General features: G+C 45.0%; 1 protein-coding gene across 1 annotated transcript; it reads left to right on the top strand.

The window, feature by feature from the left end:
• Positions 1 to 2,020: 2,020 nt before the first annotated feature.
• Positions 2,021 to 17,827, top strand: LOC109744827 (LRR receptor-like serine/threonine-protein kinase IOS1). Its single transcript, XM_020303965.3, has 12 exons — positions 2,021 to 2,129; positions 2,290 to 2,833; positions 12,984 to 13,453; positions 14,391 to 14,529; positions 14,616 to 14,687; positions 15,055 to 15,132; positions 15,293 to 15,450; positions 15,555 to 15,817; positions 15,946 to 16,072; positions 16,513 to 16,581; positions 16,689 to 16,878; positions 16,991 to 17,827. The coding sequence occupies exons 1-12, from the start codon at positions 2,054 to 2,056 to the stop codon at positions 17,382 to 17,384; spliced, it is 2,580 nt and encodes an 859-aa protein (XP_020159554.1). The 5' UTR covers positions 2,021 to 2,053; the 3' UTR covers positions 17,385 to 17,827.
• Positions 17,828 to 18,383: the final 556 nt, after the last annotated feature.

Here is an 18,383-nt window from a genome sequence, read left to right as displayed (position 1 = left end):
TTCTCACAAACAAATACCTCATGTACTTTAATTAATTGTCGCAAAAAATACCCATGATGACATGGTGAAGGGAAATCAAACCAATGATCTCGTAGCCCGACCGGACCATGCGCCCAACCTTTGATCTGCATTTAACTACCAGCAAGCAATTTATATAGACTAGTCCACATAGCGCCTGCACATGTTCCTACTATTTTTTTTTAAAAAACATTCAAGTTACCATCTTGTTTTTTAGTGAAGTTTCTGTTTAGCTTTCATGATACAATAAGTTTTTCCATATGAAAAAAATAAAATTATTATCACTATGCGATTATTGTTTATTTTATATCTCTACTCTATTTTCATTATGGTGTACTTTGAAGAGATAAACATGAACTTTTTCTAAAATTTATGTGGATTTAAAATTTTGAACGTATATTAAAAACACAGTGAACATTTTTTTTAAATACGCGTTCAAGTTTATTTTCATATTATTTTAGAAAATGCTCACTTTACTTAGAAAATGTTGAACATGTATTAAAAAAATATTGTGTTAAATTATTCTTACATTTCTACAAACATGTTTAACATGTCAGTACATTTCTAGAATTTACTGTTGCTACACAATAATTTTTAATACACGCTGAACAATTTTTTAAATACAAATGTCAATTTTTAACAATCGTGTATTTTAAAAACACAATGAAGATACACAATAATCGTGCGTGCTTGTGGTCTTGAGTGAAGATACATAAAGTCATACAATAATTTTTAAATACGTTCAACTTTTGAATCCACATAAATTTTAGAAAAAGCTCATGTTTATCTCGTCAAGGTAAACACTAATGAAGATAGAATAAAGATATAAAATAAACAATATGCATATTGATAATCATTTTATATTTTCATATGGGAAAATTTATGTATTATGAAAATTAAACAGAAACTTCACTAGGAAAACAAAGCGATACTTGAAAAAAAAAACTGGTCGAAAACATGTGTAGAGCCATACGTGGAATCGTCCATATAAGAGGCCTCTCCACATAAATTGCTAGACAGCAATAAACTCACCAAAGTGGGGCCTGTTGGTCCGCTCTTTTGTTAGGCAACCAGGACGTCCCTAGTTCAAATTCCCCCTCTACCGACTTGTTAGTTTTTTTTTGCGAGAACTACTTAAAGTCTAGGGGCGTTCCTGTAAAAAAACAGCGCCCAATATGCCACCGGGCACTCGATACCGTGGCATACGTCGAGATGCACCGTATTTGAACGCCCGGACAGGTTACAGTATCATTTTTATGTATTTTTCAAGATTAGGCACCAAACTAACTGTGCCGGACAAGTTAAAGCACCTCCAGTGTATTTAACTCGACTATTTACATGCCGTGTAATTAGTCTTACATGGAGCCTGGGATAACCCAACATCCGGTACTTAATTTATTAGGATTTGCGCTAATTAGTACCCTCTTGGTTCACAAATATAAGATGTTTTAACTTTTTCTTTACGGATGGGTATTTAATTTTTACTGGTTAGCAGCCATAAACCATGGAAAATCTGATTACTAGTAGTATGTTGCCCTTTGCCCTTTTTTTCTGTGAAAACTCTACCCAACCTATCCAAAACATATAAGATCATTGGTAGTGGGAGTGTTAAGTAATTTTAGTGTAATTAAATGGAGAAAGAGGGTTGAGTATCGATACCCTATGATATTAAAATGATATTATTTATCACGCATGATAATAAATAAGATCATCTAAAATACTTGTATGCTCCTCACTAATTACGGAGGCGATATAATGCAGTAGTGTCATATAGTACTCCTCACCGCAAGTGGCCTAAACAAATTTTTTTAATACAAGTAGCCTAAACAACTACGACAGCATATAATAAGAGGAGCAGATGAATGGGTGTGTCACATGTAGCCTAAGCTTGTAGCCGCCGGTGGTTTTGAACTTGCAATGCTGATGGAAGCGTAGGCATACCACTCACATCCTAAGTTGGTGCGTAATATATATACGTGAGGCATGGCCTAGTTCTCCAAGGCCATTGATGAACTGAGTACTTTCCTCTCTCTCAATGAGGTCGTTGTGGGTTTTGTTTGGGGCGTTCGTATTGGCAGTCACAGCAGTTCATGTCGCCGGTCAGCAAGAAGGTTCATTTTTCACCTCAATTACATGGATCGTATCCATATATCCACAACACAAACGTTTTGTAGATGTGTATTTCATTATTATGATCCAAATAGCAGGCTTTTCATCGTAATTCTCAGCCTTTTCGTCTTGGTTGTGTACATATGTGCCATCAATAATCAGGTTTCCTGAGCATCGACTGCGGCCTGGATGCCAAATTCAGCGGGCGCAAGGACACCCACACAGATATCGCCTACGTCTCCGATGGTCCGTACGTCGACGGCGGGGAGAACCGCAGGGTGGCCGCCGAGTTCGATACTCCTAGCGCGTCACTCGAGGACCTCCGCACGCTCAGGAGTTTCCCGTCTGGCCTACGGAACTGCTACACGCTCCCCACCAAGAGCGGCGCCAAGTACCTTGTCCGGATGGTATTCTTCCACGGGAACTACGACGGCAAGCCAGCCGTGTTCGACCTGCACCTTGGCACCAACTACTGGGATACGATGACGATCCGAAACATGACTGACACCCAGTACTGGTGGTCCGAGGCGATCTTCATCGCGTGGGCGAGCTCGGTGCCGGTCTGCCTGGTGAACACCGGCGGCGGTACGCCGTTCGTCAACACGGTGGAGCTGAGGCCTCTCGGTGCCTCGCTTTACCCGGACCTCACCATCGACGGCTCCATGTCCACGTATGGAAGGATAAATACAGGGGGGAACTTTACCAGGTATGTATGAAACTCTGGTTTTCTGATGCTACGTAGGGGTACTATATGTTTCCCTTTTTTTTCAACAGTTTCGTATATTTGACCAAGTTTATAAGAATCAACATCTACAACATTAAATTAGTTTATTAGATTCAACATTGTGATAAAGTATGTTTTCATATTGTACATTTGATGATTTGGATATTAGTAGTTTTTTCAACAAATTTGGCCAAACTTAAGGAAACTTGACTTATGAAAAACCTAAATTTCAATTATTTTGGAATGGGGTGACTATATTCGGAAATTGTTTACCTCCATGGAATCCCAATCCCCTGCTTTTATTTGTAAAGTCTCTATTCCTCGACTTTTAGCGGGAATATTATTAAAGATGGGAGCATATGGATTGATTCGGATCAACATGGAATTGTTACCTGAGCATAACATGCATCATAAACACACGCATGCATTGGATTTTCTTTTCAGCGGACGATATGATTTTATTATATTGAACTAAAACCACGACAAGTATTTCGAAACGGAAGGAGTACATCAGAACAAATAGATTGAGATAATAATTATGAGGTTCATGATCGAACTGAAAGTTATATCATGATTTTTCGGAGTTGTTATTGTACGTAGCTAGTTCCACATTTTGCATCTCAAGTTTTAACCACGTCTCATGATGCGAAAAGACTGTAGAACTCTAAAATTCCATAAGCCACACTAACTTCAAAGTCTGAGGTAGTTAATTGAGTGCCCGCTCTGATCTGAGATTGTTAAATTCTCTACGAGGACTCGCTCCTCCCCTCCCGCGACGCTCGTGCGAGCGCCCGAGGGGGGGGACCCTAGCCGCCGGTCCCCTCGTCCCCACCTCTCCCCCTCCTCCCCCGCCGCCGCCGGCTGGCGCTGACGGGCAAAGCCAGTTTGGCGCGGCGACGGCGGGGCCCCTTCTTCTCGTCTGCTCGGAGTGGCCGGCGCAGGACGGCGGCTCCTGGTGGCGGCGCGGGGCTGCTGCGGGGCCCTGCGGCGCGGCGGTGGGCGCGTGGTGTGGCAGTCGGAGGCGGCGCGTGCCTGGTGAAGCGCAGTGGCTGCGGTGCTCCGGATCGGGAGGCGGCGCGCGGGCGTGGCTCTGCCCAGATCCGCTCGATCTGGCGCAGGGGCTTGGTCGGCGGCGCCAGCGGAGGTTGACGGCGGTGGCGTGCCCGTCCTTGGCTGGCGGCAACGGATGCAGCGGCAGCCAGATCTGGCAGGCGGCGCGGACTGGGTCTCTGTGGGCAGCTTGTGCCGCGGTTGGCCATCTCTGCGATGGTCGGTGGAGTGGCGGCGCAGTGGTGGTGGTTCGTGCTGGTGGTGGCGCTGGCGGCGGTGTGGGCTTCGGCCGACCTAGCGTGCGGCGGCTGTTGGCGGCGAGGGTGGTGGCGATGGTTCGGGGCTGCGCCTCGGGGTCCCGACATGGATGTGGGCTGCCACGGCGTGGTGGTGGCCCATGGCGGTGGTCTGGGTCGTTTCACGGCGGCGGCTGGACTTCTTCGGCTTCTGCCTGTCGGTGAGCGCCCTTGACGACCTTCGATTCCTCTCCCCATCGTTCGGGCGCTACCTTCATCGGAGGGTTGGCCCTCTCCCAGCGGCGCCCATCCCCCGTCTCGCGCCCGACAGCAGGACCAGACTCATCTTGCGCCCGGCAGCAGGACCTGACTCGTCTCGCGCCCGGCAGCAGGACCGAGCTCGTCTCACGCCCGGCGGCAGGACGGGTCGATGGTGGCCAGTTTTGGCCGGACTATCAGGTCTCAACGCTGGGGACTGCTCAGGAGTGCGAAAGGCGGTTCCTTTCCATTCGTCTTTTTGGTTGGGGTAGCGGTGGGTGGCGGGTGAGGTGGCGTCAAGGTCCTGGATGCTGGGGCGGCGGCCCTGGTGGTGGTGTCGTGGTGCTCCTGGACAAAGCCCGTGACTTGGTGCTGCCTGGTGGCCATGGCCGTGTGGGCGGCGTGGTAGCCAGGGTGTGGCGTTCGGTGGCGGTGAATATTGGTCGGGGTCAAAACCTGTTCTATCTTCGGATTGACCGGCGACGGCGAAGCCCGTTCCCTTCTTGAAGGCGTCACCGCGACTCTCGCTGCCCGTCGTGTTGCTCCGGGGAAAACTCTGATCCTTGGGTCGGGCGGTGGCGGCGCTTCGGTGTCATAAACTTCCTATAGGCACCGCCTTGGAGCCCACGGTGCGTCGTATGTAGCCTCTTCTCTTCGCGGTGGCGTGTTCATGGTTGAGACCCTCGGTGGCTTTTGTAGTGCTAGGGGTGGTGTTGCTGCGCTCAGCACCTATGTATCCTGCCTTGGGTGTGTGCGTGTGTTGTCTGGCTTGTTGGTGATCTTTTCTTTATATATAAAGCGGGCCGAAAGCCTTTTTGGTAAATTCTCTACGACGGAGGATCTTACAATTTTCTATGGAGATCTGCATATTTTAGCTAGGAACCTGTCCATGTGGGGACAACCACTATTAGTCATTTCCAAACATTTACCCATTGTGTGTAAAATCCATATTTTAAGCCAAAAAATCCACTTCCTGCCCTTTAGTTGTGACATTTCATCCCTTGGATGTGACACCATGATAGTTTTGTTCTTGGAATAGCATTTCGTCCCTCTTCTTACGTAAAGCACACATTAAGATACACGACATAATGAGTATAAGATAGTGAGCTAGCCCTTTTACAAAGTAGATCCATAGATAATCGGGCAACATAAACGCACACGACTACGTTACCTAAAAAATAACATAGGTAGGCCTCAACATAACTTCATGACATGTAATAAGACACCGAAACTCCACGACAACGCCCTTAAGAGTGGGAACAGCGCTAAGCGTCGCCGCGCTAAACGACGTCATCAAAAGGATAGCGGCACCTACCAGTGTCATCGCCGTCGGCACCAAAGCATGGAGCTTTCGCTCCGCAGCTCACCCATGCCTCCACGAAGCACCCAAGACAACCGCGACGAGCACAAGCCTTCAGATCCAGATCTAGGCGTCTCCACTTTCAACAACAGAGAGTGAGCCCGAGCAACCTGTCGCTACACCCCTCGATGTTTCAGACGACCTAGAGGTATAGCCACTACCGCCGTCATGGTGCCCGCCAAACAGCTAACCATGTGAACACCGCCATCCGGGGGCGCTGAGCCAACATCCATGTCCCGAGACACCACCAACCGTCCACAACACAACGCACTAACCACAGAAGGAAGAGCGAAAGGCATCTTCTTCCACTCCTAGCCTCAGCCACCGAGTCTGAGTCAATGCCTCCATGGTAGGAAGCGTCCACACCTGCTCCCCAGCCACTCTTGTTGGATCAGGAGACAAAATCCGGTGGCTGCCGACGGCCAACGCCGAGCAAGCCTAAGAGAGCTCGCACACCGCCATGCCCGTGGCCATCGCCGATTCGACCAATGGCACAACAACGTCAGGGGAATCCGACACGGACCGAAGCCAGAAATGAGCAGCAGGTAAGGAGAGCACAACGGGAGGCTTGCACCAGTGTGGGCCAAGTTGTCCCCCTATACTTGCATGCCGCCGGAGGTTGTCCATCACCATGGACCAGATATGTGTTGCCCGCCAAAGCCAACCCACAACGGGCCACGCTCGCACGCCGTTGACACGAATCGCACCACCGCCAAACCACCCGGATGAACCCGGCCGCCACAGCCGGGATGGGTCACGAGGCAGGGTGTAGATCCACCGGGGATCCATTCCAACGTCGACCAAGTCGGCTGCCAGAGCACCCCATCTCCTATCCGACAGCAAACGCCACAAGAGGAGCCCCGTTGGCGTCGCAAGGAACCGCCACACCAGCACCACACCGGAGGCGCCCAAGCCCCGCGAGCCAGACCTGCCCATTGATGTCCATCTCCAAACACCGCCCAGGAAGGGAGCAGTGTGCGCCACCATGGCCAGGAGCAGCAACCGCAGCCAGATCTGGCACCAGCCGAGCATCCCCGCACGAGCCGCTCCACTCATGCCTCTGCGATGCAACTGCAATGCTGTCATGTCCACACACCTGCACCAACCTGCCATGCCACCGCTGGGGACAGGAGCGTCGCGCCCCCACGCGCATGAAAGCCCTACGACCCCGAGAGACACGCGAGCGGGAGGAGACGCCTCGCCGTCGCTGTAGTCACGCAAATTTTGCCCGGAGGCGCTCGCCGGCGGCGGCAGGATGGAGGAAGGAGATGGATGGGAAGGGGTGGCAGCATTAGGGTTGTCTGGGTTGCTCGCGGGAGTGACACGGAACCAAACAGGTATTCTATTCTGAGATGTGGTCATCAATTGGGTGGCGCATGAGAAAGCTCACTCAAACCATAGAGACTCAATTTTATTTTATTTTGAGCAAGGAGAGATTCCATTTTATGGGATGACGTTGTGTTTTTTAGGGGTGGATGACGTTGTGTTAGAAGCATGATTGGAGCTGGTTTTTCTCCTCACGCTGGGCTATGCTACGATCGTGGGCCTCATATATCTAGTTGGGCCATGGGTCTGCTTTGTAGTAGTACTAGAGAGACCAGTGGGGCGCGACTATGTCTCGCCTTCAGCGAGAGGGGCAGGAATCCTCGCTGAAACCGAGTGGGCCAGCCCAGGAGCGCGGGATCCAACAGTCTTCTTTTCCTATTTTTAATCTTTTTTTCATTTTTTTTGCTTTATTTTTTATTTTTATATACTTAAAATATTTGATATATATTACAAAAAACACTCTATAAAAATATTTTAAAAAATGCTGACCAAACATTTGAAAAATGTTGAATGTGTATAGAGGAATCCACAACCCATCCCGACCGACAGTCATAATTTTTTTCAATATGTCCTTGAGTTTATTCGAGACTTGAGCAAAACTCAAATTGGACAAGAATATGATCCCTGGGTTCTCTTTATTGGAACTATGTTCTTTTTTATTTTTGTTTTGAATTGGTCGATGATCTTTTACTTGGAAAATTATAGAGTTGCCCCATGGGAATTAGAAGTGCCCACGAATGATATAAATACTACTCTTGCTTTAGCTTTACTCACATCAGAGACATATTTTTATGCTATCTTAGCAAAAAAGGATTGAGCTATTTCGAGAAATATATTAAATCAAGTATCATTGGGTCTATCTCAAAAAATTTAGAACCCTTTGAAAAGACATTCATGGGGTTCTCAAATATAAAATAAAAGTAAAAACGTTTATTTCATTAAGGTTTTTTTATGTAATCATTTATGTGTTAATGTAAGCGAATCTTAACTATGCAAGCCTATTCCTAATAGATTTATACCAAAATACCAAATCCAAATTATAAGAAATCATATTTATCACGTATAAGAAAAATGTAGACAAAATGTGTATAAAATTTTCATCATGTACTTCAAAAATGTTAATCAAGAATTTGAATTTTCTTTAACAAGTATTTGGAAAGTGCCGATCAAGCATTTGAAATATGTTAAATATGTATAGAAAAAATGTTGATCATGTATTACAAAAATGACGAACTTTTTATCATATATATAAAAATGTTAATCAATTAGTTGAAAACAATAATTATCAAGTACTTGAAAAATGTTAAATGTCTACAGAATTGTTTTTATCATGTATGTAAATATGTTAATAAAGCATTTGAAAAAAATGTTGAACAAGTATTTGAAAGGTGTTAAATGTCTATAAAAATGTTGACCATATATTAAAAAATGATAAAAAATTTGATCGTGTATTTAAAAATGTTCATGAAAAATTTGAAAAAAAATAAATAAGTATTTCAAAAATGTTGGTCAAGCATTTGAACAATGTTAAATGTGAATAGAGAAAATGTCGATCATGTATTAAAAATGTGATGAAATTTTTTGATCATGTTTATTAAAAAATGTGAATCAAGCTTTCGAAAGAATGTTGACAAGTATTTAAAAAATGTCAATCAAGCATTTGGAAAGTGTTAAATGTGTATAATTTTTGTATAATTTTTTTTATCATGTATTAGAAAAATGTATAATTTGTATTGAAAAAACGTTAGGCGTGAATTAGAAAAATATTGTTGACATATAAAAAAAAGTAGAATAATAACCAAAAGAATAAAGAAAAAAAATAGAAACAAAATAAAAAAATGAGAAATGAAACAAAATTCTAAAATGAATTAAAATTTGGAGGCGAAAGAAGAAAAATAATCAAAATAAAAGAAAGAAAAAGGAGAATAAATAAAAACAACAAAACAGAAAGAAAATAAAAAAATCTGTGAAATCTCAGAAAAGAAAAGAAAAAATAAGAACAACCTACTCAAATGGCCTATAGGGGTAGCGCCCCTTGTACTTACCACCAATGGAACGTGGTCGTAGTGGCTAGCGGCGCGCCTGATATCCCTTGCGCCCAGGGATTGATCCCTGGTTCTCTTTTTCATGTAGGGGACTAATAGGCAGCGGCGCACCGGCCTAACTTCGGCCGGTCACCGGGTAGCCGTTCGATTGGAGCCTCCCGTGTCGCTGGATCTTCCCCCTGCTCCTTCTTCCTCCTGTCGCAGCTCACCCAGCACTCCATCCCCCCCCCCCCCGGTCCCCTTCCCTCCATCTCGCACACGAGGCCCGCCTGCTACTAGCCCTGTGGGATCCTGCGCGCTCGTCGTCGCCGTCCCTGTGGTCGGCCTACTCGCCGCTCGTCGCAGAGGCCGCCGCTTGCTGCTAGCCCCACGAGCTCCTGCACGCTCGCCGTCGTCGGCATGCTTGCTGCTTGTCCCAGAGGCCGCCGCTCGCCGCTCTCGTTTGGGTGGCCTTGCAGCTCGCCGTGGTCCAGGAGCGCTACGAGCGCCAGATGGGGTTCCAGCAGCGCTCTATCATATCGCGCCATTGTCCAGCTCACTGTTCTCTCCTTGAAGCTTTTCGGAAGCTGGTTGAAGCTTTCTCGTCGTCGGTTGCAGCTTTTCTCTGAATTGCTACAACGACGACGGCGACACTGGTCTCAGCAGCAACGCACCCCTTGCTACAACCGGTGTCGTGTGTTGCTACCACTGTGTCGCACTTTGCTACAACTGCCATCGTGTTTTGCTAAAACACAAAAGTTGGTGCCGTTCTCTTCTTTGCTACAACCAGCGTTGCCGTGCTACAATGAGCTTCAAGTTTTGCTACAATCGACGTCGCGTTTTGCTACAACGAGCATCATGTTTTGCTAGAACGCACAAACTGGCATCCTATTTCTTGGTACAATTTGTCGCCGCTCTGCTGCAACCGACTTCTTGTTTTGCTACAACCGGTGCCGTGGTTTGGTACAATTGGCTCCTCGATTTGCTACAACCGGCGTCATGTTTGCAAATCGACAACGTGTTTTTGCTACAACCGCTTCTCCAGCCAGCTACAACTAGTGTCGAGTTATGCTACAACCGACTAAATCGGTAGCGTGGTTTGCTACAACCCGGTGCTACAACGGACACGGCTAGGGGCTGTGACGACGACAAGAACCAAACGATGCCAGAGACGGGGGTGCCTCCGTTCTGCAAGAGATGTGGCCAGATCTGCGACGAGAACAACCTCGGGTCAAAGCGGCACGCTGGCACGGCCAACAGAAAATCGAGGTTGGGGACACTGGTGGCCGGCGAGCGCGTGTGGCGCGGCCGCGCAGGAGGCCGGCGAGCACGTGCAGCGTAGGAGGCCGACGAGCGCGGGCAGCGTGGGCGTCCTTTCTTTTGCTCTGTTTTTTTTTGCGAGGTGGACGAAGAAACCACGTCTCTCTGGTCGCTTCGATCCAGTTGGATCGCCTGGCCCATGCGAGTCCGGCGGGATGACTCGGCCGGTGCGCCGGGTGTAACATTACCCTTTCATGTAACCTTTTTATTTTAGCGTATGCGAACGGGCCGGCCCAGTTCCCTCAGAGCCTTCAGCGAGACTTGTCTGGCGACTCGCTTAAGGCGGTAGTGCTGACATTGGTCTTTATAACATGCATCGGGCTACGGGAGAATTCTATTTGGCGCCCATTTCAGTATTATCTGCAACTTGGCACACACTCACCATTCCCGCTGGGCTGGCCCATTTTAGACTTTTTCCTGCTAAAACCACAAAAAAAGGTGCGACTGAAGTTTTGATCATGCAACCTCGAGGTTAAGTAGCACTCGAACTAACCAAACGTAGTCATCCTTTCTTTCTTTTATATATACTTTTGTCAGGAGTTTTTTTATTTTTATTTTTTTCCTTTTCCATTCTGGTTTTTCCCTGCAGCAGTATTTGTTTATTTTTATTTTTTATATTTTATTTTCTTTAATATTTTTCCTGTTCCTTTATTATTTTCTATTTTTCTCTCAAGTGCGTGAAATTTTTAAAATTAGATGAACTTTTTTTTCAAATTTGTTGAACTTTTTAAAAAATCTGTGAACTATTTTAGAAATTCATAAAATTTTTAAAATTTTGACGACGTTTTTTAAATTAGAATTTTTTATTCAAAATCAATGAACCAATTTAAAATTCGATGAACTTTTTTTGAAATTCAATGACTTCTATTAAAGTTGATGAACTTTTTTTCAAATCCCATGAACTTCTTTTCAAATATGTGAACTTTTTTCGAAATTTATGAACTTTTACAAAACCAATGAACTATTTTTCAGTTTTGTAAACTTTTTGTAACTTGATGAAAGTTTTTTTTAATTTGCAAACTTGTTTAAATTCATGAAAGTTTCTAGTTTTTCCAATTTTTAAACTTTTTTTATATTTTTTTCATTTTTTATAGACTATGAGAGAGCAGGGAGCAGGAAAAAAACAATTGAAAGAAAAGCTGTAGCGAACGACACAAACGGGGTACGTGTGAACGAGCGAGGGAGGAGTAGTGGGCCGAGGCCCATTTAGGTCGCTAGTGTGCGCCAAATCAGATTCCTGGCGCTGAAGGCGCCGAATAGGACCCCCCTGGGCTGCGTGCCAAACCATCACATTCAGAGGCCCCTCAAAAAGAAATCTAGACATTCAGAGACTTGTAACTTGGACCTACCTCTCGTTATCAAAAAACAAAAAACTCTCTGTCTCTACTCCGGCAGCTGCCGTGGAATCCGTCCCATTCCTTGTTCAAACTCTAGTTCTTGGCTTGATTCCTCTCGTGTGACACAAGGGAACATCAATTCTCTGCAAAATTTTGATCAACAATGTGTTTGAACCCTCGTCTTCCTTCTTAAGATATCTTCAAAAACCAGACTGGCGTTAAAACTAGTGTGACTTTTGTTCATAATTCGGATGAAACTCTCTCATATTTGTTTAAAATCTTTATTCCTTGAATTACAGAAGTAGACAAAACTTTTTTTTAAAACCTTTCCTGATACATAAGTTTGACTCCTCATATCATCTTGCGAAGCTCTTCTTAAGTTCCGTTGAAGTTGGGATAATTAATGATGTAGAACTATTTTAAGTTTCATACTCCCTCCGTTCCTAAATATAAATCCTTCTAGAGATTTTAATACAAATTACATACAAAGTAAAATGAATGAATCTACATTCTAAAATATGTCTATATACTAGTAAGGTGCCCGTGCATTGCACGGAACACCAAGATGCATTTATTTTACAAAAAATCTGTTGCGATTGACCCATGAGGGAGTAATCTTATGTGTAAAAACTAACGGCATCTGCAGGTTTACATAACTCAGCACGTACATCGCTGATGCAGATCCTCTCCGACACTGACCTCCGCAAGCACGTCGATGGCGCCGTCCGTGTCCCAACAGCTCAGACTGAGCGGAGTGGGGGAGACGAGAAAGAGGAGAGATAAGGTGAGGAGGAGTGGGGCGTGGTGGTGGTAGGTGGTCGGACTGAGCGGAGGCATGGGGGTGGACGATGCCGGCAGCGGCCACCATGCCCCAGATTGTTCCAGAGGCTTCCTTTTTTAATTGCTCAACAATGAGCTTATGTGAGATAAGGATGAACGAGGGAAGGCCTTATATGCAAATGTGGAGAGAGGTGCGGGTATCTTTTTGCAAAATTGCCATAGTTTGCTTTCTATCCGTCGGATATAGATTGGACGGTCTATATTGCAGGATGGCAGGCACACCATCATCACCAACTCGGTTTTTTATAAGAGTAGAGACATCTGTATGTAGTTTTTATTGAAATCTCTAAAAATGCTTATATTTAGAAACGAAGGGAGTACATTGTAATGAAAAAAAATCACTTTATCGCCTCAATGATGGATTATCATTTTTTCATGAAGGTTTCCTGACGATCCATACGACCGCTACTGGGGTTTGAGAACCATGTCGTCATGGGCAAAACTTTCCACCAAAGAGACCATCAAGCAGGATGACGTGTTCGTGGTACCCATCCCCATTCTTCAGACAGTCGTCGCTCCTATCAACAATGGCACGGTGCTACACGTCAATACATGGGTATCATACAAAACATCATCCGAGTTTAAGTTCATCCTACACTTCGCCGACATTCAAAACGCCCAGCTCCGGCTGTTCGACATCTACATGAACAACGACGAGTGGTATCCGAATTACAGCCCCCCGTACCTGGCCGCTGGTCATGTGCGTAATACTGAATGGTATAAGACTACGGACGGCCAGTACAATATCACTCTTGCAGCCACCAATACATCCATGCTGCCTCCGATGCTCAATGCATACGAGGGCTACCTGCGCATCCCCCACGATACTCCGAGGACGTTCTCGGAAGACTGTGAGATGACTCTCTCTCTCTCTATATCTATTTCCCTACTCCACTCATTTACCGTCATTGTAGACATTATTGATAATTAATTCCTTGTTCAAAACACATTTACTCTGTTTTTTTTGGGGGACCATTTACTCCGTTTTGTGAACATATACAGCTATATTTTTTTCACCTTTTTAACTTTATCATTGCTAATTTTCTTCACAATAATATGTGTTTTATAGTCTTTTATTAACATGTAGATATAAACAGTTAAGAAGAGAAGTTTTATCTTAAATTGTGTTAGCGTATAGAACATTATATTTAGGGCAGTTTATGATTAGTTGATTCGACCCGCAATGATGTATGGTGTTGAGTGTTGGCTGACTAAAAGACGACATGTTCAACAGTTAGGTGTAGGAGAGATGCGCATGTTGAGATGGATGTGTGTCCATACAAGGAAGGGCCGGGTCCGGAATGATGATATACGGGATAGAGTTGGGGTAGCACCGATTGAAGAGAACTTTGCAAACATCGTCTAGGATGGTTTGGGCATATCCAACGCTTGCCTTCAGAAGTTTCAGTGCATAACAGACGGCTAAAGCATGCTGAAAATGTCAAGAAAGGTCGAAGTAGACCGAACTTAACATGGGAGGAGTCCGTAAAGAGAGATCTGAAGGACCGGAGTATCACCAAAGAATAGCCATGGATCAGGGGTGCGTGGAAGCTGCTATCCATGTGCCAGAATCATGAGTTGGTTGCGAGATCTTATGGGTTTCAGCTCTAGCCTAGCCCAACTTATTTAGGACTAAAGGCTTTGTTGTTGTTGTTGTTGTTCGGAAAACAAAATCTCGATGCAGTTGGCCTAACGAACCATTGTCAAATTGCTCATTTGTATTCAGTGATCAAACAAGTTCTTCACGAGGATGATCAAACTTTTACTCCTTTTTTACGTTGGATGTAGTTGACGCAATGACGGCTATCAAACTTGAGTACGGAGTAAGGAAAAATTGGATGGGTGATCCATGTTTTCCGGAGAAATACCGATGGAATGGCGTGAAGTGTAGCGACGTAACTGATAACACTACGAGGATAATATCTCTGTAAGTATTATTTTGGTGGCCTTTCATGTTGTGTGTGCTAATATGTAGCCTTGCCCTCATATATTGGAATGTTAATTTTCATGCAGTGATCTGTCCAACAACAACATGAGTGGATTGGTATCTGATAACTTCACATTGCTCACAGAACTCCGGTTTCTGTAAGTATTAGATAATGAGTATAACTATGTATATACAAATTTGTTACAAACGGTTATCGACTTCTTCCTAACCAACATGTTCCCATTACAAAGCACTCCATCTAGACATATAATTAGTGGATGGTGGGGAAGTGTATAAAATTGCACAATACTTGCCTTTTGTAGTTCTTCTGACAATCCATAATACTCTGACATTTCCATTTGACATGAATGGGAAGCCCCTTCTATCTGTAGTGATGAGTGCAGTAAACCAATAGGATCCACTTGAGAGGACTTCTATTTGGCATTTTGGATAGATTCCATTGCAATTGTTACGAAGCTAAGAACGCCATTGAGTGTCTAAACTAGTACATGTCACTTTCTACAGAGATTTGTCTGGCAACAATCTGAACGGACCAATTCCATATTCCCTTTGTAAAAGGAATGCAGGATCACTCGTTTTCAGGTTTGGGTTTCCTTCTCGAGGTTCCATTTTATGTGAATATGCATTCTAATTGTGATTGAATGCATATCTTCTGTGATCTTTAGGCAACTAACTATTCAAGATTGCTTGTTGTACTAAAGTAACACTGAATTGGTTGTCTAATGTACTTTCACTGTTTCAGATACGAGTCCGGTGAAGATATGTGCAACAAAACAATAAGTTCGACTCCATCAACAAATAGAACAGCTATAATTTCTATTTCGGTAGTGGTTCCATTGGTGGTAGTGGTTGTACTTGTTCTTTCGTATTTGATCTGGAGAGGGAAGAAAAAGCCTAAATGTGTGTTGCTCTTTTCTTTTAATAACCCATGATAATACATGCATGATTGTTAATGTTTACTATATTCAATCTTTCTGTAATGTATGTGACATTTGTGCATCCAGTTTCTATACAGGATTCTCCTAGAGAGCAAGAACTCGAGAGTGCCCTCAGAAGTACAAAAAGTCAGGGTGGTCACCTGCAAAATACCGAGAATCGACGATTCACATACAAGGATCTGGAGAAGTTTACAAATAAATTCCAACGGTCCATTGGAAAAGGAGGTTTTGGGCTCGTGTACTACGGCCGTTTAGAAGACAATACTGAGGTTGCTGTCAAGATGCGTTCTGAATCATCCTCGCATGGGCTTGACGAGTTCTTAGCGGAGGTACTTTCTCCCCTAGTTCATAAACTTATCAATTTGAAATGTAAGTTCGGCAAGTCACTACTTACTATTAGAGTGAGCTTACATGCAAATTAAGATATTTTCCCTCTGTGCTATGTTTCTTTACATAGGTCAATAGCTTGACAAAGGTGCATCACAGGAATCTAGTTTCTTTGGTTGGTTACTGCTGGGAGAAGGAGCATTTAGCGCTGGTTTATGAGTACATGTCCCAGGGAAATCTTTGTGACCATCTAAGAGGTTTGTCCGTTCGCAAACCTAATTAAGTGATAACAAATTTGCAGTTGTCTTAAAATTCCATAAAAAATATATGTGCACCGTTTGAACTTGAAAGCCTGCAATCGTCGGTAAAAAAATATGTGATCTTGAGTGCCTTTAATGTATTTATCTAAAATAGTTTGAGGGTGTGCACATCTGTTCCTTTAAAGTGCCTGCAATCGTCAGTAACAACTACTAATGTTTGATTATATTGCTTCTCGTGAGGATTTTTTTTTGCTAACCGTTGGCTGACGAAGTAACAACCTTAATGCATCTGATTTAATCAATTTTCCGATGCATAAGACGGTGACTCTGTGAGATATGGAATTGCAAACAAAGAAATAATGCGTAAATATATGAGCATTGACATGTAAAGTTGTTCATACAATTCTGCTCTAACTCTTACATGCTCATATATGAAGGGAAAAATGGTGCCGATGAACCCTTGAGTTGGGCGACACGTGTACGAGTTGTGCTCGAAGCAGCACAAGGTACGGTTTAGTGGAAAGATATATATAGTTCTCTTAAGCGAATGTGTTATGGATGGTCTGCTCTTCTTTTGAATCAAGTATTGAAGGACTTGTTGTGATATGTCCAGGCTTGGATTATCTGCACAAGGGATGTAGCTTGCCAATAATTCACCGGGATGTGAAAACCAACAACATCCTCATAGGTCAAAACCTACAGGCTAAAATAGCTGATTTTGGACTTTGCAAGACCTATCTTAGCGACATGCAGACCCACATATCAACCAATGCGGCTGGGACAGCAGGTTACATGGACCCCGAGTATGTCCCTTTCTATACTATAATATACTTTTGTGCCTGTTTCTCACATATGGCATTGTCGCTTAATCCAAATTAGGTTAATTAAGATGTGGTTTACCTGCTGTATTTTTAGGTACTATCACACTGGCTGGCTCAGTGAGAGCAGTGATGTGTATAGCTTCGGTGTAGTTCTCCTTGAGGTGGCCACCGGTGAGCCTCCAGTACTGCCGGGCCATGGCCACATTGTTCAGCGTGTGAAGCAGAAGATTGCCACCGGTAACGTTACCACAGTGGCTGATGCCCATCTTAGAGGTGAATATGATGTCAACTCCATGTGGAAACTTGTCGACACCGCCATGGCGTGCACGGCGGATGCTGCAGTTCGCAGGCCGACAATGGCCGCTGTGGTAGCGCAACTGAAAGAGAGCCTTGCGTTGGAGGAAGCTCGTGAGGACAGTAGCGTCATAGGGAGCATCGCGAGTACTACTGGTGCCCCGATGCCTGAGTTTGGACCATCGGCAAGATGAGGCTGCGATTACGCGGATGTGTTTCATTGCATCGTGGATGGGTCTCTACTCTTTAGTATCTTTTTGTGGGATTGCAAGGTTTTCATTACAACGGTTTATTCTCAATTATTTGTCATGCTAGGGCAAGTTAATATTTATGGCGTGTTGTGCTGTGTGAAATTCGACCATATGTTTGAGCGCAATAAGGTTCGGGTGAGCTGTGACCAGGTATGGAGCTAATTGGCATACGTGTTTGTGATATAAGAACTTAAAGTAAATAGCATAAAACTACCACTTTCCGCGTTATGGTTTCAAAAACCTACCAAATTTTTATTTGTCGCTGATAACTACCAGAATTGGAGTCGGTTGTTTCAAAAAACCTAAATGACTGTATGTTTTACAATTGATTGCAATTCTGACATGTCGGGCCCGCACGTAAGAGCTCTGATCGTTTGACCGTTTGTTGACCGTTATGTGGCATAAAAGCAATCAGGTCCCTGCCAAAAATAAAAAAGCAATCGGGTCCCTGTACTTAATCAAAGAAAGCAATCGGGTCCCTATGAAGGTCGTCTTGCAGCTCACGCACCCGCGTAGTGACCTCGTCGGACTCCCTCCGGCCGCTCCCAAGCCCGGCGACGCTCGCCCTCCGGCCACTCCCGCGCCCGACAACGCTCGCCCTCCGACCGCTCTCCGTGCCCGGCGAGCGCTCCCTCCAGCAGCTCCCTGTGCCCGGCCGTGCTCCAGGCGAGTCGCGGCCACAGCCGCAGCCGCGAGCCGCTGGAGCAGCCGCAGCCTCTCTTTGGGTTCGGGCCGCCATGGCCAGGAACTCAGGCTGCCGCGCCCAGGAGCTTCAGCCGCCGCGTTCCTCAAGGCGGCTTGGTCCTCCGAGCAACCTTGCAACGCCCGTAGCCGCCGCGGAGCAGCTCGACGGGCTCGGTTTCCATGCCCAACACCGGCAATCTCCTCGCTGGCTGCGCAGAGGGCAGCAGCAACAACGGAGGCGGGGCTCCACGGGCGCCA

The sequence above is a fragment of the Aegilops tauschii genome, chromosome 5, assembly GCF_002575655.3.
Source record: "Aegilops tauschii subsp. strangulata cultivar AL8/78 chromosome 5, Aet v6.0, whole genome shotgun sequence".
NCBI lineage: Eukaryota > Viridiplantae > Streptophyta > Magnoliopsida > Poales > Poaceae > Aegilops > Aegilops tauschii.
This window is presented reverse-complemented; position numbering and strand designations above follow the sequence as displayed.